Raw genomic sequence first — 22,716 nt, forward strand, 5'->3', positions numbered from 1 at the left:
CAATTATAGTGTTCTTGGTTTTTACAGTCCTTTATTTGGGGTTCAGGGCTCATTCTCCCTGCAGGAGACCTGAAAAACGTGGCTTGGTTTGCCATTGCAGCAGCATTTTCTGGCACATCTAGGATTTATGGTTGGTTTGATGAAGTTAAAGCTGGCACAGCTTTTCTGCGGGTGGAGCATTTGAGCAGACAGGTTTATACAACTCCAAAGAACTGCATCAGGCTAGAGCAGAACTTGATTTAAAGATAAGCTGGGGAAGGTGAAGTGTTATGAGAGAAGAAAAATACATATAAAATAAATTCAAACGCTAGATTAGATGCCTTCCTCACTTTGCTGCTTGTTCACACTCTTGGAGTCTCTGGCATCCCCTAAATAGAAGGCAGGCACTCTAAATCAAAGCAAATGTTTTCTCTGGTGTTTCTGACACAACTCAATGTTTCCGTAGATGGGCTGGCAAACCAGGTAGGCTGTAACCGTCTTTCTCGCCCACGGTGCTGTACTCGAAGTTACTGCTACCACGGTGGCTGCCGGCGCTTCAGAGGCACGGCACTGCCGAAAGGCGAGGGCAGCATGAGGGGGAGCGGGGCCCCGGGTCCTGCCCGGCTGCCGTGAGCTTGCTGCGTGAGATGAGACGTCGCGCTTGCGTCCGCCTTCCCTTGTCGGCTCAGATGTTGTCACTGTCCAGACCTTCAGTGGAAACTGGAATGGTGCCACGCCGTTATTTCAAATGTAAACAGGAGCTCTAATTGTTAGCCACGTGTCCCAGCTCACGATGAACATAAGCTTGCTGGCATTTGTTTATGAGTAACATCAGGCTCTACCATGGATTCTCTTCAATGAAGTTTTATTCGTACACTTTCTTGGTCGTGGCAGGGAGAGTTTTCTGGTTTTCTGTGATTCACAGCAAGTGAACTTTATCTTTTTATTCATAAAATTCCCAAATGATCAGACATAAATGCCTCATTCCTGCCACTATTCTCCCCAAGGGGCTTGTGCGCCAAAAAAAGACTTGGAGTTGGCTGACAAGTCATTTCCTGGTTTGCAGCCGTTCCAGATTTACTCAGCTACCAGCCACCCCCACGATGAACATCGTTCCTGTTGGAATGGGAGCAGGCTAACTCCTGGGTTTTGTTTCTCTGCTATGGGTTTAAGCCTGCCAGGTGCTGAACCTTAATTCCTGCAGAAGCTATCAATGAATTCTGACTTCTGTCATACAACTGGGCGATGATGTGACATCTGGATCTCCTACATGCTGGAAGTGTTAACCCCTTTTGAACGTTAATCTGTAGCAGATGGCTATGGCCCATGAAAAAGGTTTATTTCTGCTCCAATATGTCAAGGAAAGGATCCAGAATGCTTTCTTTCCCTTACCTAAAAGATGGAGACACCAAGGTGCCAAAAAGTGATGAACACCATCTTTGTTCCTCGAGTATCTAAATCTCCTTGTGCACCTCAGCGTTTGGCCCCGGAGTTTCCAAGGTCCATAGGTGCAGGAGTGTGCAGACAGGTCTGCTAGCCTGGGCTCTGGGCACTTAGCACCAATGCACATGCCACTGTAATGGAGAGACAGGCAAAGTCTGCCTTTCTCTTCCCAACTCCTGGGATGGACCTGCTCCTTAGAAGTGTTCAGAACTCACAGATCTGTTATATAGAGGCCAGGGAAAGGAAGTTGTCAGACCTTTTAAAAATAGCGTAGCAATTATATACCCATAAGTATCATCCTTGAGAGACCCAATCTGCTCTCCCAGTGGTTGTGCCACCAGTCTAGAGGACTTCTATAAAAGCTTGCATGTGCCTCCTGTTGAAGCTGGAGCACAGTCAGCTGGACTAGGATCAAAAGATCACCTGGAAGTAACCTTAGGAAAAGTGACTACTTTTGCCACATTGGTTACAGAAGCAATCTGCCTGTTTTAAGGAAACTCAAGCCTAAAATGCTTATCCAACGTGACATACCAGTGTTACGGGGTGCAATGACCAACATACTCTTTTAGGGAGTTTTGTGATCATGCAAGAGTTTCAGTTCTCATTTTGTTTAAATGAAACTTTCTGAACGTTGTGTTTGCAGAAAAAAGCCTTAAGATGCAAACCCTGAAGAGTAGCCTGCCAATAGGCAAGCAAAAATAACTACTACGTAATTATTTTTTAAATACCAATATTTATCATTTTTCAGCTTGCATTGTGTTTTATTGTTGCTTGGGTGCAGCAAGTGCTCAAAAAAGGATGCATAGCTGATTAAAGTAACCTTGGATTATGTGCTGAGTTTGATAGTAGGGACATAGGTGCTGTTTCTTTATGTACTTGCGCTGCTGTGCACTGGCCTGTGTCCGTACTGACACGCTGAAAAACCCGCACGGTTCTCCTGACCTCCAGCAGCACTGCACAAAGGAGGAGTTTGGTGTAGTGATGTGAGGGAGGCTGCATTGTGTCAGTCATTTGAGCAATTGGCCCCTGGTCTTATCCTTAGCACATACTTAACACGTCTTGCCAAATTATGCGGTTGCTTAGTAATGTGAACAAATATCCCCTGGAGATTCAATAACCAAACTCATTATCACTTGTCATGTAGGCCAGGAACTGAATCCAGATCTCCAGGAGTGAATGACTGGTGTGTTAACCTAGTCTCCTACTGCTAAAATAGCAGAATGAATATGCGCAAAGTCAGCTCCACGCAGTGGGTAAAAATATGCCCTCAGTAAAAACACAGAGAAGCTCTATTAAAAATTATTCTTATTACATAGATTCCATTATCTGAAATAAGAAGGGGGGAATTTATCATTTGTTCATGTTTCAAAGAGAGATGTAAGTGAAGACTGATTTTTTTTTTAATTATCTATTTTTGATCTTGCAAACTAAGCAATATAGCTGTTCTGGTTAAGTGTTGCAGAGGAAGAGGCTGTTGTGTGTGTCATCTTCTGCACATCAGGAGGCCACTAAGTCCCTTTGAAAACAAGATCTTGTTCCAGTGTCATTTGTGGATGCTGTTAGGTGGGTCTACAGCGCTCACCTCAGCTGTGTGCAGAGGTACCTGATCTTGCTCCAGACAGGCTAGTTTGCAGCAATATAGCCACACCAGCGGAGGTCATCACAACGGTGCTGACACCTCCCTGACATCCCAGCTCATAGCCCGGTCAGAAACGTGCCATGCTACAGTGACGTACCAGCTCCTCTGGGACTAGCTAGATGGCACTGCATTGTGCACACCGTAAATCCATGATCCGAAATTTTTGCAAAGTACTCTGTCTCCTGCTCATCAGCAGGTTCCTTCTGGTTCATCAGGAAAACGCAGAGAGTCAGCCTGCTTAACAATGATTTTGGCAGTGAATCCAATATTTGTAGATCTGCATACTGAATACATATGCTGTTGGCTATAAAGATACCACATTTTTCACTCATAAGCAATCCCAGCTGCATATATGGTTTTTGGACTTTTTTTCTTTTATTTTCTTCTGGAGTAAATTTCAGACCAGCTGCTCAGCCTACAAATGCAAGTTGGTTTAATTCATGCAGATAATGTATGCATATCAGACATCAAGGGTGTGTGTGCACTCGTAATGATGGGAGTTCAGAGGAGATGGGGAGACTGATAATTTGCTTGAACAAGGTCAATACTGGCAAACATAGAAGGGAATATCTTAAGCTGCTGCTGCCCTTTCATGTAGTATCTGCTCAAGGATAAAATGGGCTTGATCTCCCTTAAGCAACGTTTCCTGTTACTTCCTCTGGACATCATTAACACAGATTAATTGTTTTCTAGAGTTCAGTCTACAGGATCTTGCCACTGTCATCAGCACTTTTCAACTTCTACTGAAATTTGTCTGAAAGCAAGTTTGCAAAGTTTTTTGCACTTCTCATGTTAAAATAGCCAACAACTGTTGTAATGGAGACCAAACTGAGGGGATGTCATCTTCCCTGTGCAATGCTTTGGAGCTGGGTTTGATTTTTCCACCTTTTTTTTTCTATTGAGACATTTGTATTTTTCAACCATTGAACACATAATTTCTCATTTCCTGCTTGTGTGAGAAGACATTGATCTAGTAGCTATGGGATCTCACTAGCTGAACAGTCCTCCTATCTATCTGGGGATTTTTACAGTTATCAGGTTCTTGCAGGGATAATGGCATGTTTAGTGCTCTAGAAGCAGGAATCATTATTTATTTGCTACACTAGTATGCCAAAAGGGATTTTAAAGCTACTGTCACACTGCATCATGCTTACATTGCCTTCATCTCGTGCTGCGGGACTTTTGCAGGCTGAGTGAAAAAGCTGCAATGGGGGGTTGGCATTCATGCAAGGATTTTGGCATCGGCCACATCCAGAGCCAGGACAAAGGTCAGGGTGCTCAGAGAGTTGTACCAAGTGTCTTCTTGGTAGGTCTTTGCCATGTGCTCCGGGTTGCATCAGTCTTTCGGTTTGTGGTCAGGAAGAAACTTTCTCCTCTGCTCAGTACAAAGAAGTACTTTGGTGATGGGTTTCTCAATCTTTCTTGGTACCTATCATCTCATGTGATGAGCAAGCTGTCTTATCAAACTTTCCCTTCTTTAATTTTTATCAAGAGGTGTAGTGATAGGACAGGGGATAATAGTTTTAAACTGAAAGAAGGTAGATTTAGATTAGATATTAGGAAGAAATTATTTACTATGTGGGTGGTGAGACACTGGAACAGGTTGCCCAGGTAAGTTGTGAATGCCCCATTCCTGGAAGTGTTCAAGACCAGGTTGGATGAGGCTGATCTAGTGGAAGGTAACCCTACCCATGCCAAGGGGGTGGGAACTAGATGACCTTTAAGGTCCCTTCTGACCCAAACCATTCTGTGATTCTATGATTCTATAACTCTGTGATCAGGAGCAGGACACTGGCAATGCTTCTCTGTCTCTTGCTCTCTTCATTTACCACATGAGAGTTACAGTTTCTGGTCATTCCTACTTGGTGTTAAGTTCATGAGAGGGTTTTGGGAGGTGCTTTGCTGCCTATGGTGAACTGGAGCATATGGAAAGAAAATGTCTGAAAACCTGAAGACTATAAATTATTCCAATGTTTTATGTTGATTGCAGAGGACTAGACTCAGCAGTCATGTGGGAGTCCAGTGGTTTCAGAGGGGTCTCTGTCCATCATTTCTTGACTTTTCTTATGCTTGCTCAGATTCTGTATTTGCTCATACTTGTTTTGTTCCAGCCTGCACAGCTGGGCAATTGCAGTTATTGTTGTGCTGTAATGGACTTATGCAAAATTTCTCAACACAGACATGTTCTTTCAAGTTCTGACTCCACAGAAACATTCAAACCAAGATGTGGACAATTCCTTAGCTGAGGTTCTGGAAGGCAGAGGGCCGAGGTGGTGAAAAGAAAGCACTGGCATCATATGGAAATTAACTTCCGTTCCTTTAAAATTCAGCACATTGATTCCCATCTGCTCAAATGAGGTATCCAACACTCATTCTCAGACTTGTATCTATCACTTATTGAAGCTGTGGTTTGAGGGTAGGGCTGAGCCTCTAGAGCCCCTCTGGGGCATGCTGCTGAAAAAAGAGGCTCTGGTTCCCATCTGATCCCTCTCATCGGGTGTCCAGTCCCATTACTTTCCTTGTGTGGTGTATTGTGCTCATCTCACAGCCTGAGGAGTCATCCTGGGGAGCTAAACCCACAGACGCTTTAAACAGCAAAGATTGCCTAAAGATTCTATGATTCTATGAAGATGGGCTCACCGGTATCATAAACCCACACCCTTGGCCGGTTCTTTCTCAAGCTCTTTCCTCTAGGTCCCATTGCTGAGAGAGTCAAGGGGGTTACAACTTTCTCCAGCAGCTCCACAAAGGGGGATGTCTCAGAGAGGGACCACTTGACCACATAGCACTTGCTGCTATTTCACAAAATGTACTTGCAAACCTTGAGTCTTCAGAGATATGCTGAGGTCACGTGACACGTGAAACTATGAATAGCTTTTTGGAGGCGGTATGATGGAATAATTAAGCCTAAGGAGCAGGAAAACAAAGCTTAGTTGGTTTTGATGTCATGGAAATACAGGATGTAGTCTTTTTCACGGTACATTTATATTTTTTCCAAGCAATACTTCACTCCCTGCTTTACCCCAGAAGCTCAATATTGTCATGTCTGTTTTGCAGGTGTCTTGGTCCCATACCAGAATCCACTGTCCTGAACTGGTCACCTAAGCTTATCACCCAGTGAGAAGAGTTAGGGAAGGCTGGGATCCTGAAGTGTTAGCCTGCTGAAGGAGGGGAGAGGTGAAGCCAGAGTGCTGAGTTAGCTGCTAGGGAAGTGCTGAGGGTGGGAGTATGTTCTTATTTCTGCCCCTCTCAGGGGCCAAAGTCTCTTCTTCCATTTGAGAGATATGCCCTAATCCTTTCCTGAAGTTAGGTGTCTAACAGCTGTCTTTGAAAAGCAAAATGCTCTTCAGATTTATAACATGGCCAGAGGAGAAGCCAGTGTTCCCATTTTATACAACATCTCAGTGATTATAGCATTAGCCCAGGGTAGAGACACAGGAGTTCAATTCTACTCTGAAGGGATTCAAAAGCAAACACAAGACTAATTAAGTAATAAAAATGTATACACCAGCACTATTTTGCTTTGTTGTTGAGGCTTTTTCTATTGCTAATATGCAGTGTATCTAATTGTAAGCCATTTCTTTATCAGCAGTGAAAACTATTTCAGTAAAAACAGTTTATTTCACCAAGTTAGACAGTTGCTTTCTTAAACACGAAAAAGAAATGCCCAGGCATCCCGTTATTATTGGTTTGAATTATTTATAGCATTTTACAAGACATTCAAAAAGCAAATGCATCCCATATTTTAAATATTACTAGGTGGTAAAAGATGCATGCAAGGCAGTATAGGATTGCTATCATAGCATTTCCCTCGGTGTCACTTGCCACGGAATTTGAGTGTGCTACCACAACAGTGACAATCAGGAATACTGTCATTATTGTCAGTGGGGGACCTCTTGATTTATTTACATTCATGTAAGCAAAGTCAGAAGCAGGCCTTGGAAAATGTTTAAGGTCATTGCATCTAGCAAGGTGTAGCTGCAGTTTTCAAAATTACTGTATAGTTTTGCAAGATAGGGTTTATGAGCTGGCTATATATTAATTGCAAATGTACGTGAAATATTTTCCCCTTTGAGGTTCATTGTCCCATATTTTCTTACAAAGAATCAACTTTGTTGTGCAGTTTTGTTGATGTCAGATGCAGGTGCTGATGATGCAGATGTGTAACTAGCTGGCGCAAGATTTCAGGGCTGGTTGCTTCCCCTGGCCATTTGGGTCCTGAGATATCTGAAGGTAAAGCTGAGCAATATCTCAAAAAGTTGTACCTGAAGTCAGGCAGTTTTGCCCAAGAATCAAATATTTACCACCAAGACACACAGAGACCAGACAGCTGGGAGGGAGATGGTCGCTAGAGACGGGTAGGAGTAGTGCTGACTCACCCACCCTTGCCCTTTCCTCCAAAATCTCTGAGCATCAGGCACCCTTGGATGAAGCCACCTCCAGCTACGCCTGGACCATAAGGGGAAGGGAAGGCATGCAAGTGCTGTTGAGTATGCCAGGCTGCTCCCACCTGCCCTGTCAGACCCATGTCGACAGGCTGGTGAGCACCAAGGCCATACCCTACGGCATGGCGTGTGCAGGGTTGTGGCTCCCAAAAACTCTGGATCTGAGCACATCTGCAGCTTTGACTGTCCTCTGCAGAAACACATCCACAGGTGATAGAGGAGTATGTCAAATATGTCAATAATACATCAGGTATGACTGAGGGCGTAACAAGCCCTTTGATGCTCTTCATCTTGGAGAAGAGTCAATCCTCAAAACAAGTGACCTGGCTGTAGCGGCAGAGACCTTGACACCTGGGCAGCAGGGATGCTGCTTCATCACTCACATGCATCATTGCAGATTATGCTGTTTTTTTTCACAGAATCATTAAGGTTGGAAAAGACCTTTAAGATCGTCAAGTCCAACCATCAACCCAACGCCATCATGCCCACTAAACCATGTCCCCAACTGCCACGTCTACACGGTTTTTGAACACTTCCAGGGATGGTGACTCCACCATCTTCCTGGGCAGCCTGTTCCAATGCTTGACCACTCTCTCAGTAAAGAAATTTTTCCTAATATCTAGCTTTTTCTAGCTGTTTGGGTTTTTTTCTTGCACTTCATTAGCACCAGTGCTTAACATTGGGTACTGCATTGTCCAAGTTAGCCAGAAATTCAAAGGCTTAGGTCATTACTATCAGTATCTGTGTCAGAGGGCTAGTTACAGCTCAAGTCTTTTTTTTCCTTTCCTAAAGACATTTTTCACCCAGATCAATGACTGCAGTTTAAATCAGGATCCTGTTATGTGAGATAGAGGAGATTCTTTTGACTACTGCTGAAATGTATGTAATAATAATAGCCATAAGAGAGGAGTGAAATGTAGCACAAGCGTCCTGTGTGTGTCCCTTTAATTAGAAACCATGCAGAGTTCGAAATCTGAGGTGCTTCCAAACATGTGTAGCATTCATTTTAATGATTCCTCAGAGTGCAGGAGGAAGCATCAATTAAATTCAACATGTGAGAAACTCCTGGGAGTAGGTGCAGGAAATGAATTTTTTTAGTTGTGTTATGATGATGAAGATGATGCACAGGGACAGCACTTTGAAAGTATTAACCTGAAAAGGCAGCAAGGAGCCCCGTAGTATGTCAGTAAGCAGCCAAAGCGATGAAAGATCCTTAAGGCATAACTTTGACCCATATTCTGTAGATAATCAACTTTCCTCCCCCCGAAGGGGATTCGGGAGAATGACATAAAAGCGTGATTTGCATTATGAAGCCTTGTATCTTCCTTGATGTTTTCCTTGCCTGCTCCAACTACCGTTGCTTCCGAACATCAAACAGTGTGGAGGTTTGCTCCAGCCAGGGGAGAGGCTGAACTGTCCTAATGGGACCCCGGCGCGGTGTTTGGGGAGACCTTCCCCACCGTGGAGGAGATGAGGACTGGAGGCGTCGGAGCGTGAGATGATCTTTGACCTCCTCAGCACAGCGTGGCCACAGGAGGTGCGGGGCAGCCCTCTCCTCCGACCACCCGGCGCTCCTCAGAGCCTGAGATGATTAAAGCCTGTGCCAGTCAGCTGGCTAACGTGCGGGAAGGTGCTAGGCTGTCCTGTCAGCGGGACCGAGGCTTGAAAGTGATTCCTCATCATCTTCATGAAGAGGGTGCATGTCAGTGAACTGTAGCTAGTGAGTCATTTCGGGGCGAGGGACCTGGATGGGAGGGCAAAGCGGAAGGAGGGTGCGGGGAGGCAGGGACCCTGCAGTCCCACCAGGGAGAGGGCAGGCATCCCAAAAAATAAGGTCCTCTTTTGAGGAAATAGTGACCACAGTGGCACTTTTGCTAAACAGATCTGAAATGCTGTGATTTTAAAAGCATGGATTTTTCATTTTTAATGGATACCAGATATTTCAATATTACTAATCACAGCAAATTGGGGGAAAATAATCTCTCTAAATTTCTGGCAAGTATGTTGGTGCGTTCATTTCTTCAGACGCCATGAGCATGGAGAGCCCCAATGTGCTCTCACTTGAGAAGGTCCCCGACAGCGAAGGGATGGGGAGGCTGCTCAGACAGTGCAGATGTGGATGAGCTAACTCCTCTCACACTGACATTTTGAGCCAAGAATATTTCCACGTCAGCATCTACTAATGCAGTTTCATCTTGCTGGCTATAAAGCCCCTCCTGGTGCAAAAGAAACCTCTGCAATTTTCATGTAACTATGAGAAAAGAGCCAATAGCGATTTTTGTGTAACAGTATTTGTGTGGGCTGTTGGTAAGGGCTGATAAATAAAGTTCAGTTGTAAATATTCTCTAGTGACATGGGAATTTATCCACCTATTGAAGTTTACAACTGAGCTACCGAGGAAACATGTTCTTTAGCTCCACCATGGATGCAGCCCACGGTGCATTTATCAAACGCCCTGTCAGTTCAGGGAAGGCACAGTTCAGGTAATATAGTATTTATGAAACTGTTAATACCATCTCAGAAAGTTCTCATAGTATGTTTTTTAAAGCTGCCTTATGAAAACTTTGGACAAGAGGAAAGCAGAGGATATATTTTCAGTTTTATAGTGCAGGGCTTGCTCTGTGGTCACGTGCGGTGAGGAAGACACAACAGAAAGAGGTGCTTCCTGGGCACCACACTTATTTATCATAAAGCATACAATAAAAGCAGTGCAAGCAAATAAAACACTACCTTTTGCAGAAGTGCTAGGGTTTGAATAGGAATTCTGGTTCTTCCCTGTCATCAGAAATAAGAATTAAGACTGCCTTCTCATCATTCACCCATCTCAGTTTACAAGCCTCCCTGCCACCATCACCGTTAGGCGGGCAGGCTTTTAGCACGTGCACTTTTTCATCCCATTCCCATACCAGATGGTCATCACGGTCATTTGTCTTCTACTGCTGTGCTCCCTGGAAGCCCTGGAAGCAGCCCTGCTTGCTCCCCTGTAAAACCATCCCTGTTTCACCCTTCAAACCTTGCAATACTCCGACGCCCTCAGAGATTCCTCAGCTCCTCAGCAAATGCAGGTTTTTGTATGGAGGAGTGATCCCAACATGGTGCTTGCACAACCCTATGTCACCTCAGAAAGATAAATTTAAAAATCCCTTCATTTTTAAATTTTTCTGGGTTGTTTTATTTGGGTGCTGGAGACCGTGAGCTGAGGCTGCCAAAGTGGCTTGTGTTGTTTCAGCCGCCGATTTTCTCGATTCTCGGTGATTGAAATGATGGGTGAAGCTTTTGTGCAACCTTTAAGTTAATGTTTGCATGAAGGGAGGGAGGAAGAGAGCAGAAAGATTTTCCTGGTGTGCATTTATTTATGTTAAAAAGAAAAAAAAGTCTCTTCTCCACCCATAGCAATCCCGGCAAGATTCGCCGGAGTGGGGCTCCCTCTGTTGAGCTCTGGGAGCTTTGCCAGATGGTAAAGACAGCTGCCCGCTCCATTTTTGGGGCAGCTTCATCTCCGGGCTCTTCCTTACCCCTCTATCCTCCCTTAAGCCCACCTGAGAGAGAAAAAATTGCAGTGGAAAGGTCCCGGCAAAGCAGGGTCTGGGAGTGGGACCTCCAAGCTGTGACCTGCCTGGTGTCTGCCGGAAGGAAACCCAGCTCTGATGAGTTGTAGCCAGGCTGGACCATAAAGTCCTTTCTGGGGCGGAGGTGGGAGAGGGTTTCTGCTAAGGAAACGCTTGAGTCACAAGGCAAGGAGCCAAGAAGAAAGATGTGGAAAGGCTGGAAAGCAAACCAAAGGTATCGGGCTGGGTGGCAGAGTTACAAAGGCACCACTGGAAAATGTAAGCTGTCCTGTGCTTTGTCAGCTTCCACCAAGAAAGATCAAATGAAGCAGTTACAGCAGAGATTCATGCTATGGGCTTTTATGCAATACTTCTTAGTATTTTCCCCCAAATGTTCTTTTTTCTTGCCGTGACCTACAGCATAAAGAATTGTGTAAAATTCCAGGGCTGTAAATGCTGCCGTTGTGGAGGTGAAGGAGCCTGAAAAAACATAAGGCGCTCAAAATTGCACAGCGGGCTGACTTCTAACTCATTTCTTTTACCAAAAAAACGAGCGAGAGGGCTGGGTTCTGGCAAGCGGCTGAGAAAACCGGGTCGTGGTCCTGACCAAAGTGATGTCATCTGGGGAGTCATCAATGTGAGATTTCATGTTTATTTAAAGGATTTAAGACACCCTTTGAATGGGGAACACAAGGCAACCTTAAATACATAACTGCCATACTGCCTCGAATACAAGGTTTTGTTTTGTGTTTTTCTGTTGCCTCGAGGGAGCTCCTGTTTTATAGCATGTCTCTCTCTCTGTGGCTCTGGCAGGCTAAATGTAGCCAACTTTGCCGTCTTCCCTCCGTGAACTGCTCAAGTAGCACATTGCAGGGAGATTGCCTGTCTAACTTGCAGCAGCAGATGGCTTTTCCTGTTCTTTGTTTTCTTCTGTGTTAACCCACCGCCAGCTCCTGAAGTCCTCGCTCGGGACGAGCTCGGTGGCCCTTGCCTTTGCAAGGCAGTCAGTTGAGGCGTATTTAGTCTGGTGGTTTCTCGCGAAGCCGTGCTGCATACTTGGGTTAGAAGTCCTCTCAGCTGTTTGGTTGGGACTTTCTGTAGACCAGCGTCTGCTCTGAAATGTCTGTGTGCAGCAGCCAGTCCTTTCAGCGGGACCCCTGCACAGGATTATACGGGTAAGATTTAGGATCCAGCCACTTTTTTCTGCCCAAAAGGGCAGATTCTCAGAGCATCCCTAGGCTTTGTAAAGGCCACGGCCAGCATTCGAGAAATCACTAAATATTTTCCTTCGTGGAGGCTGCCAGCTATTCAGTTTTGTTTCAGAGGAGATTACTTGTAAGATAAAGCTCTATATTGTGTAGGAATTTTCTATACATCCACGCCGCTTCATCAAGATTAACTGGATTAAAGCAGTTTAACTGAAACCAGAATTTGACCTACAATGCCAGCAGTGTGTTGACAGTACCACTTATGAAAGAGCAGGGAGTCTGGAAGGTTTCGGGTTTTGCAGAACACGAGGGACTTTGTGCTGACACGGTTAAACAGCTGGCTGGTGTTACCCACCGATTCTCTGGGCAGCGAGAGCTGCGAACTCGCTGCTAGAAATCCAGCCTGGCCCTGAAAAGCATGTGTTGTTTAACAGGAGTGCATCTAGTTTGAGAACACTTTGCTTTAAACAATGTGTTACTAGGAAAAAGAGATCTTTGAAGGTGTAAATATTGATGGATACTGAGTGACGGGCTGAAGCAGCGCGGGATGTGTTTAGAAGGTGTGAAGCTCTTTTAGCTGGGATTACGAGATCGGATGAGCTTAGCATGGGACGATCTTGCATTCAAGTTTTTAAACATCCTAAGAGAAATGGTGTGTTGCCCTGTAAAACTGAGCTCTCATTTTGGTAAAGAGGAGGATGCCAAACATACTTATGTGACAAGCAGAAAGCCTGTCGTTTCGTTCTCGGTTGTACCGCAGGCATCCACTGCATTGGCCCAGGCAGAGTTTGAAACATTTTTTAATCTTGGTGTGTGCAAAGATGGACCTTATAAGGTAAAAGGCAAGTTGGGCCTGTTTGTTTACGGTGTAAACTACAACGTAACCTTGGGAGATGCTGTTCTCTTTATAGAGCAGTTTGTATTCCATTTGCCCATCGCTGAAGAAGAGATTCAGAACATCCTTTGCTGTTCTGGGGTGATGGACATTGTTGTTCCCTGTTTTTTGGGGAGCAAGGCCGAAGCACTAGAATGATGCTGTACCTGCTCGCGTTCCTTTTGTCTCGTTCTGCTGAGAGTTCCTCATGGTATCCCCATCCTAACCGCAAAAGTCACTTCTGGAAATGGCAGACAGGCTCCCCAGCTGTTCGGGCACTTCCTCTCCGTGTATAAAGACCACCTCTTGGAAACACCTGTGGTGTTCCCAAGACCTGCTAGCACCTCAAAACAGTTTCAGAGAAGCATTTCACCTCCTACTCCAGGTAGGAGCTGTGCGCAGCTCAAGCGCGTATTGTCTGCACGTCTCCTCAGGTGTCGCAAGGACCGCAGCCCTCCGCGGCACCATCAGCCAGGACCAGGTCCTAACCGTTATCTCCAAGTCCTTAGTTCACTGAAACAGCAGAGCTTTAGTTAAGAAGTTTTGTTTTTATTGTGATTAATTACTACTTGTATGACTCCATAAATAAGCACGACACTTTCCAGGGTATATGAAAGACTACGTTCAGTTTTCATTCTTGATTGTGCCGGTTCTATTGTCAGCTGAAGTACTTTTATTCTCAGAGTCGATTTTAAAGAGGTGGTACCTGCAAACTGATTTTTCAGACTCTTACTGACGGTTCACATGGAGCTGACTAATAGCACGTTGCTGGTTTTCGTCTTTGCTACTTTGTGCAAATTTAGATACCCTGTGATTAATTTTCCTATTATTAGCTTTCCATGAAAGCAAATGCTGCAGTGTCATGGTCATGTCCTGTCAAGCCAGGTGGCCCAGGGGCGATAGATCTTCTGAATGGCTGTACATACGACAAACCATCTTACACAGAAGACAAACCGCTTTTCAAGAGTTTTTGCTGTGAGATGTAATCATGATTTATGATTTGTCATCCTGAAAGTTCCTCTTGAGGACAGAAGCTGCTAAAACTCTGCAGGTCCCAGATCTTACAGTGATACACATTTCTTATAACCACACTGGCTAAAGTCTGCCCCAGCCTCTTGTTTCTTCAGCTCGTTGGATGTACAAGCGCTCTCCCTCGCTTCCCAGGGCTGGCTGGGAACTGCTTTAAGCACCGCTATTGATTTAAGTGAAACGTTTTGCTCTTGAAAGATGTTAAACCAAGAGCGACTGTAGCGATCACCAGTTACTGCCCAGGAGATGGGTGCCACAGGCAAGGTGGGTCTGCGGGGTGGGCAGCACGGAGCAAAAAGGGGCAGCGCACAGCCCCTGCGCCCCTCACCCCGTGGCAAAGGCTCGACTGAGCCGCTTGTTGTGCCCCGAAGAGAGCCGGGCGGGCATTTCACGCTCACGGTTTAAGTCGCTCCGCGCCGATTTGAACGGGCGCTTTCCCTGCCGAGCTCTGGGTGCTGGTAGCAGGGAGCAGCCCGACCACTCCTCAGCAGTCCTGCTGGTGGATGCTCCGCCGTGCAACCCCTGTCCTCTCCAGCACAGCTGCTGCCATTTGTGCGACGCTGTTGTGGATGGCAAGAAAACATATGCTGAAGTGTCACCCAGCCTGCTCGTGGGAAGCTTTCTACCAGTTGGAAGGCGTAAACGCAGTCCCACGCGTCGCCACCGAATCTTTGCTTGCATAGGCTGGGAGATTTGTGTGATGCTTCAGAGTAATGAGGCAAAAAATTAACAATATGTGTTTTAATTATTATTTATGCCTTATAGTAGTGGTTTGTGTTTAATTATAGTTTACCACTGAGATGCGCATACTTTTCATTTCTTTTTCCTTTCTGTGTCTTTCCTTCTTTATTGACTTTTGATTTGCTTTGGATGTTTACACTTGGTGGTGCTTTCTGAAGGAGATAAATTCATTCAGAGGAATAGACTCTTCAGATATGTATTTGGAGGGTGGGGGATATGGAGATGTTGGAGAAATGTGAAGAATTGCAACAAGCAACATGCCAACCTGTTTTGCTAAAATGACTTAAGTAAAAGTCTAAAAAAAAAAAATTACTGTCCCTAGGAGTGCTCTTATCAGGCTGTTCCAGCAGCGTGCTCTAAGGCTGTTCGGCTTCATCCATCCCTGCTTCACCTCTAGCTCTGACTGTGAACAAGACCCATAAAGTGGAGGGAAGGAATAGTTAAACACTGTTGGGAAACCTTTACCATATCCCTGATTTTTTCATCCCTTCAACCCTCTGAAACAGAGGTCAGGCGAGGGTGCTGCCCAACAGGGTGGGCAGCGTCACACCTGCCTCTCACAGGTGATCCTCACGTGCAGGAGAAGCCCTGGCAGAGAAGAGGCTGAGGTTTCCCTTTTCCGCACGGCTTGAGCTGCACAAGGGAAGAGCGAGAGAAGTTACCCTTCAGTGTTGACGTGGTTTTCACATGTCAGAAAAACAACCTTCTTTCTTCTGCTCTGCTGTTGCAGGGAGGAGTTGTAGCTGGAGCCTGAAGAGGTTTCTTGGGTTTCAGGAATATGAACACAAACCTGGTTTGAGCAAAGGGTTGGGTCATAGCATTTCTGTCTGGGTTTAGTAGCCGGAGGCCTTGCCCCTGTGTATTTTATTTTTGAGTTCGCATATAAAGCAATGCACCAATGTCAAGAAATGGTCTTGGACTTTCCTCCTGTGTGTTTGTGAGCCCGCAAATCTGGCCAGCCCCTCTGATGATTTTGCACGTGAGGCTTTGGTACACACCCTCCCCAGATGTGCACAGACACAGAAACTGAAGGCACACTCATCGTAGGCATCCAGGCTCTGCTTGCTCTCTCAAGAAAAAACGGTTGCATGGGGAAGCTTTTATTTTCCCTTCCCAAATAGTGTGAAATAGCAAGAGCATGATTTATAGGCACCCGCGCTGTACTTCGGGCAAGCGTCAGACCTTTTCCTAAACAGTGACCTCCTTCATCAAATATCACATGCGGAAGCTGGCAGGCTTTGACACACGCTGGAGCTTGAGTTGCTTTTGAGCATATTGGGAAAATGCCTCTTTTCCATAACTTTTGAAAACTTAAAACCCGCTCTACCTGTGCAGCTCACGCTCTACAAAGCTGTCTTCTGGGAGAATTTATTGGAAACAAGCATGTTCGGTTTTCTTTCCCTTCCTTTTGTTCTTCAGGATACGTAATGAAAAATTCTCCAGCGTTGTCACTTAATTGCTTCATGGCTGTTGTTTGTCAATTTGCCAGCAGGTTTCTGCTTAACTGCTGCCATTTGACATTGCTGAAACACAAATGCAGAATGATTGAGTTGCCAACATATCATTAAGTCTTCTGCAAGGGGGGGTTTCAGCATATTAACGCTTCGGGCTTTTACGTCAGTATTGATTGTTGAAATAGAAAAGAAACCTTTGGCGGTATTCGGCGTCGTGCCAATGTGCATTTACTGGCAGAAAAAAAGAAACTGGCCGTTGCCACTGTCTGTGATTTCATCCCTTCCTTCCTTCCTTCCTTCCTTCCTTCCTTCCTTCCTTCCTTCCTTCCTTCCTTCCTTCCTTCCTTCCTTCCTTCCTTCCTTCCTTCCTTCCTTCCTTCCTTCCTTCCTTCCTTCCTTCCTTCCTTCCTTCCTTCCACACCCAGACAGAGTTTTGAAATTTAATACCCATCATAGCCAAATTTCAGTTAACCTAACAATAAATCAACAGGGCAAATCGATTTCTTGATACAGTCAGATATTGAGGCCATTTAATTTTGCAGCCCACCTGCCTTATGCCCGACTGGATTTCATGGCAGCTGTGGAGGGGGGTGATGGCAGGTGTCCCCCAGAGCAGGAGCCATGGGTCAAGAGCTGCCTCGGAGGGAGACGGTGGGGTGGTGGTCTCTGCCGAGCTTCCGGCTGAGAAGGGGCTTTGGGTGAGGAGCAGAGGGTGACCTGGATGGCGAGGGGGTCGCGCGGTGGCTCGGTGTCCGCCGGCTGTTGCTGCTGTGGTGCTCAGCCATGGGAGCGGCGGAGGAGGAGGAAGGAGGGGTTTGCTCCGTGGAAGCAGGGAGCAAGAGGAAGGTCTAAGGAAGATGTTCCTCCCCGTAGTTACTGGGGGAACATCTCTATGAGCTTATCACTGCTCTCCACCAAAAATGTTGCCTGCCTCTGCTTGTCTTTGGTCTGGTTCCTTACATGAGACTTTGCAGTTTGCTTTAGATTAGAAGGCTTTGTGAGAAGAACCACCTGGGCGTGCTGAAGGAGATGATGGGTGCCGTTGCGTGGAAGAAAGAGCTGTGGGGAAATATGACAGGGCGTGGGGCAGAAGTTTTGAACAGAAAATGGGGAGGGCATGCTCCCCAGCAGGGCTCGGGGGTTTACCTGTGAGTCGGAGGTCAGTCCTGGCCGATCCCCTTCCCCTTGAATTGGGGAGTCACATCAAGAAAAGGGGGGTGATGAGGCCAGAATTGCACTGCACAAAGATGTGGCAGAGAGGGAAATAATCACAGGATCGCAGGAAGAGCACTAGGAGCGACCTAATCATTGATGGAGAGTGAGATTACAGCTAGGAAACAGCAGCATTGATAATTTTTCTTCTATTTCTGAAATGTGCTTAATGCCCCCTCCTTTCAGGTGTAGTTAAGAGGAGCTTTCTGAGTCTGGTTAGCTTCTCACTTATGGGTTAACCGAAAGTGGGAACAATAATGGGAAACTTCCCAAAACCTGCTTCTTAGGGACCAGGATTCATTAATATAATCTGACCACTGTGAAAGTCCACTGAAAGCTGGACTTTTTGGTCAGAAAATATCAGCAAGGAAGCTTCAAGAGTGTATTTTGTGTTCTGGTTTTTTGTAATTGTGCTGTTGAATTTGTCTTCTTGGTCAATTGGAGCAGACATTTAGAGCTTTAGAATGAGAAAAGCAGCTTTATTTGAAAAGGGTTAGAGGACTCTGTTATTTCTTTACCTCTGCCTTGGCCACAGTAAATGCAAGCTTTACCTGGGATGCTTAAATCAAATGATACTTATGGCCTTGTGGAAGGGCTGGGAAATGTCTCAATTACAGCTATTTTTCAATAGGAGGGTCTCTTTTCCACTAAACAGCATTTTAATTTTAAAAAAATGCCTTTACAAATGTTTTAGTTGAAAAGCTGTGGTTCAGAATTAGTAAAGCTGTAGCTGGTAATTGAAAAGTTTTATTTTGGAAGTACTTTCACACTGGCAGCTGTAGTTTAAGTACCTTATGAGCAGCTCTTCTCCGTGGAGGACAGTCCCCAGAGGACCCGGTCCATAACTAAGCCTATGAAAGGGAACAGAAACACAAGCACCTGAACTGCAAATTCCCTGAGGTGCCACATTAGGGTCTCCAAGTAAAACAAAGCCAGATTTCAAATTAAAAATTTTGTCTTGCAGTTTGTTTGTTTTGCTTAAAAGTCTACATTTTCATCAGGTTAAGGTATAAACAGGCACCTGAGTCATCTTCTAGCCGGCTCAATTAATTAGTAATAAAAGGCCAGCATGTGTTGCCTAAGAATTGCATTGATGATGTGTGAGACGGAATAAATCCCAGTTTCTTTTTGTGTAGCTCTGAGGGTTGTTCACGTTTAACACAATAAAATGAGGCTTGGGAAGGAAAAGGGTTAAAAAGTAAAGAAAGTGATCTGACCTTGAATTGCTGCAAAGATCTTGGGAATACGAAGGCCCCGTCTAAGGGTAAGTGATACGGAGCGTGCTTGCCAGGCGTGTGCCTGGATCAGCAGTGGTTCGGTGCACACCTGGCAGAAGTCGTACTCGGTGTTTGATAAATTGTCTTCTCCCAGCATGAGTTGAAGTAATGAATCTTTTATTTCTAAGTTACTACAAGGCTCCATAGTCTTTCAGCTTAATTTTTTTTTTTCTAGTTTCAAATAGGTAATGCGAGTTATGCCTTACCGAAGGAGTTTGATGGTATCGTAGGCTTAATCTTTAAAATGCTGGGGAGACGGGCAAAGCTTTGGTGTCAAGGAAAATAACCATCCTGGCAGAGAAAAATAGCAGTAGGATGCTGCCACTGGTTTGGCAGAGACTGTTTGATGCATGCTTTGTTAGCTGGCTGTTGATTTCCTTTAGGCTTTTTTGTTACATTTGAAGGCGCTTCCAAAATACTGGTCTTTATCCGGGTACCTTCATTCAGATACAGCAAAATCCAAAAGAGTACAGAGGAAAAAGAGGAACCATAAGTCGGTAATGAGAAAACGGAGAGCTGGGGACACATCTGAATTAAATTAAATCCCTGTCCAGACAGCACAGGTAATGTTCTGTAGAGCCCTGCCTGTCTGACTGCCTCCTTCACCGTGTGGCGTAGGCAGGAAGATCAATTGCACATGCTTCCCGAGACCTGCACAACTACTAAAGCCCTTCCTGATAAAACGAGTAAGTTAATGCCTGCGTGTGAAAGTGCACTTAAGAAACTTACCTTTTTGAACAGCGTGGTACCTGCCTGCCGCAGCGACCACCCGGCGCCCAGCAGCAGCCGGGGGCTGGCAGGCAGCGCAGACGGCGGGCTGGTGCTTCTCCTCCTCTTCCTCCTCCTCCTCCTCCTCCTCCTCCTCCTCCTCCTCCTCCTCCTCCTCCTCCTCCTCCTGGACTGAGCAGGTGTAAGGGCACAAAAACTGCCCTGCCAGAGGAGGGCCACTTAATGCACCCGCTGGGACTGAAAAATGCCTCTGCCTGCTGCTTTAACAAATAGAGCAAAAAGTCACCCCGGCATCTCATTTTCTGGCCGGGGTGGGGAAATGGGAGTGCTTCTGTCGGGCCACTCTGCCTTCCCCCTGCAGAAAGCACGCGAGTGCTATTCTCATGCACCGGAATGTCATCCAAGTACAAGTACAGGCATAAGAAGCACCCGGGGGGAATACCAGGCTATTTTATTAAACATGCCGTTACTTTTTCGTTGTCCCTGTAGGACACCCCATTGACAGCCAGTGTGCAGAGCAGGGGATAGGTTACTTGTAGACATATATCTGCAACAGAAAACCATGTACTTTTTATAAATGCATCTCTGAAAAAAAAGCTCTTACGGAAGATTGATTTTACAGGACCCCTTTAACATCCCCTGTGGTATGTGCTGCTACATATTTGTGCTGAGGCTTGCAAGCTGACTCCTAGCTCAAGCTAAATAAAATAAAAAACGGCATAGGATAATACAGCAATGCACCTTAAGCTCGAGAAGTGGGCTTGCGTGAAACTCATGAGGTTCAACAAGGCCAAGTGCAGGGTCCTGCACCTGGGTCGGGGCAACCCCCGGTATCAGTACAGGCTGGGGGATGAAGGGATGGAGAGCAGCCCTGCTGGGAAGGACTTGGGGGTCCTGGTGGATGAAAAGCTGGACATGAGCCGGCAATGTGCGCTCACAGCCCAGAAGGCCAACCGTATCCTGGGCTGCATCCAAAGCAGCGTGGCCAGCAGGTCAAGGGAGGTGATTTTGCCCCTCTACTGCACTCTGCTCTGGTGACACCCCACCTCGAGTCCTGCATCCAGCTCTGGAGCCCTCAGCACAGAAAAGACATGGACCTGTTGGAATGAGTCCAGAGGAGGGCCACCAAAATGCTGAGAGGGATGGAACACCTCTCCTTTGAGGACAGGCTGAGAGAGTTGGGGTTGTTCAGCCTGGAGAAGAGAAGGCTCCGGGGAGCCCTTCTTGCAGCCTTCCAGTACTTAAAGGGGGCCTATAAGAAAGATGGGGACAGACTTTTTAGCAGGGCCTGTTCCAACAGAACAAGGGGTAATGGTTTTAAACTAAAAGAGTGTAGATTCAGACTAGACATAAGGAAGACGTTTTTCTCTAGGTGGATGGTGAACCACTGGCCCAGGTTGCCCAGAGAGGTGGTAGATGCCCCATTCCTGGAAACATTCCAGGTCAGGTTGGATGGGGCTCTGAGCAACATGATCAAGTTGAAGATGTCCCTGCTCATTGCACGGGGGTTGGGCTAGGTGACCTTAAAAGGTCCCTTCCTACCCAAACTATTCCATGATTCTATGATTCTACCTTTTCTCCCCCAGTATGGATTAATAGGGCCAAACACTATAGGCAGCTGTGTCCAACACACTCCTAGCTCTGTGCAATTCAGCAAGGAGGGCAAGGGCACGAGCTGCATAAACTGATACTTCCACCAAAAAACTGTCCATGCAGTCGCAGCCTGGGTGAGACAATCTTGCACTGGGACAAAGTGAACTCTGGGAAGAATTCTTTGCAATCTAGTAATTTCCATCGAATAGGTTTCTCTTTTTTATCACACCAAACTAATAGCTTTTTAGGCTTTTTTGCTCTTGTGCTGTAATTTTTTAAAGTTTCTTGCTTTCTTTTAACAAGAGTGAAAGCCTCAGAGCTGTTTTTAGTTCTAAAAGAAAGATTTGAGACATCTGCCTGCTCTGCTTTTCCACAGGGACATTAATTCATAAGCAACAAAGAATATTATAACTGTTTACAGTAGCCCTCAGTAAGCAGCGTGAGACTTGTGGATTTTGAAAGAAGTGAGAATATTTGGTTACAGAATCAAAAGCTAAATTAAAAGCTTCAAACTCAAAAATGCTTGGAGTTGCTCAAACACAATAAAAATTTTCAACTTGCCAACTTTTAGAAACATGTGAATCTTCAAGCTTGTTATGTTTTATTTACCTTCTGAGCCTCAGAAACCAAAGCAACCCTGAATGCCCAATCTCTAATATTTTATCTTTAGACACGTCAAGTTTTACTTGTTTAAACACATAGTCCTGCTTGCATGGGGTATTTTGCAAATTAACAGATGCTTCTCAATGGTGTAAAAGGTACCTGCGGATGTCAGCTGAGCTTCAAGAGAACTGCAGTACCTCCTCTGACATAGCACACTTACCTTCCCGGTCTTACCATCACGCGCATCCTTGTTGTCCTGTAAGATCCAGGGTACAACATTATGTAGCAGTCAGATGCAGTCATTGGGATAATTTGGTCATGGATGATCAGTTTGCTTCTAGCTGAAAGTGACTTTAAGGAGGAAATCGGTGCCGGCTCACGTTTGCTTAAAGGTGTTGCACATTTTGTTTCCCCAGAGTGTTTCTCAGCTTCCCTATGGCAAAGCCCTCTACACGTATGAGGGAAAAGAGCCCGGTGACCTCAAGTTTAACAAGGGGGACATCATCATACTGCGGCGGAAGGTGGACGAGAACTGGTACCACGGGGAGCTCAATGGGAACCACGGCTTCTTCCCCGCCAGCTACGTCCAGTGTATCAAGCCCCTCCCACAAGCTCCACCTCAGGGCAAAGCACTTTACGACTTTGAAATAAAGGATAAAGACCAAGACAAGGATTGCCTGACCTTCACCAAGGTAGGGGAATAGGTTTTTGTCTTTAAAAGTTTGGAAAGCTGCTCCTGTAGGCACTGATGGGGCACATGGGGTGCTGGCAGCCGAGCCTGGAGCACAGTGGTGCTGGGACCGGTGGGACATCTGCCTGGCCTCCCTCGTCAGCTCTGCCCAGGGACCCCCTGCGCTCCACTTGGTTCTTTCAGCTGGTTTCTCGTACAAGCGAATTGACGCCCTGGAGCTCAGGCAGCCTAGGTGGGACAGGCTGATGGGG

The 22,716-nt window shown here is 45.8% G+C and overlaps 1 protein-coding gene across 2 annotated transcripts in view; it reads left to right on the forward strand.

Annotated features, from left to right (window-relative positions):
* Nucleotides 1-22,716, forward strand: part of SH3RF3 (SH3 domain containing ring finger 3) — a gene marked incomplete at both ends in the record, with an annotated part of 262,235 nt that overhangs the window by 145,508 nt on the left and 94,011 nt on the right. For both annotated transcript variants that reach the window (XM_082014120.1, XM_082014121.1), the window contains one exon: nucleotides 22,191-22,466. In XM_082014120.1, the coding sequence (XP_081870246.1) occupies nucleotides 22,191-22,466 (276 nt within the window). The remainder of the gene's footprint in view (nucleotides 1-22,190; nucleotides 22,467-22,716) is intronic.

This window comes from Phaethon aethereus (assembly GCF_964289735.1).
Source record: "Phaethon aethereus genome assembly, chromosome: 1".
In the NCBI taxonomy this organism is placed as follows: Eukaryota; Metazoa; Chordata; class Aves; order Phaethontiformes; family Phaethontidae; genus Phaethon; species Phaethon aethereus.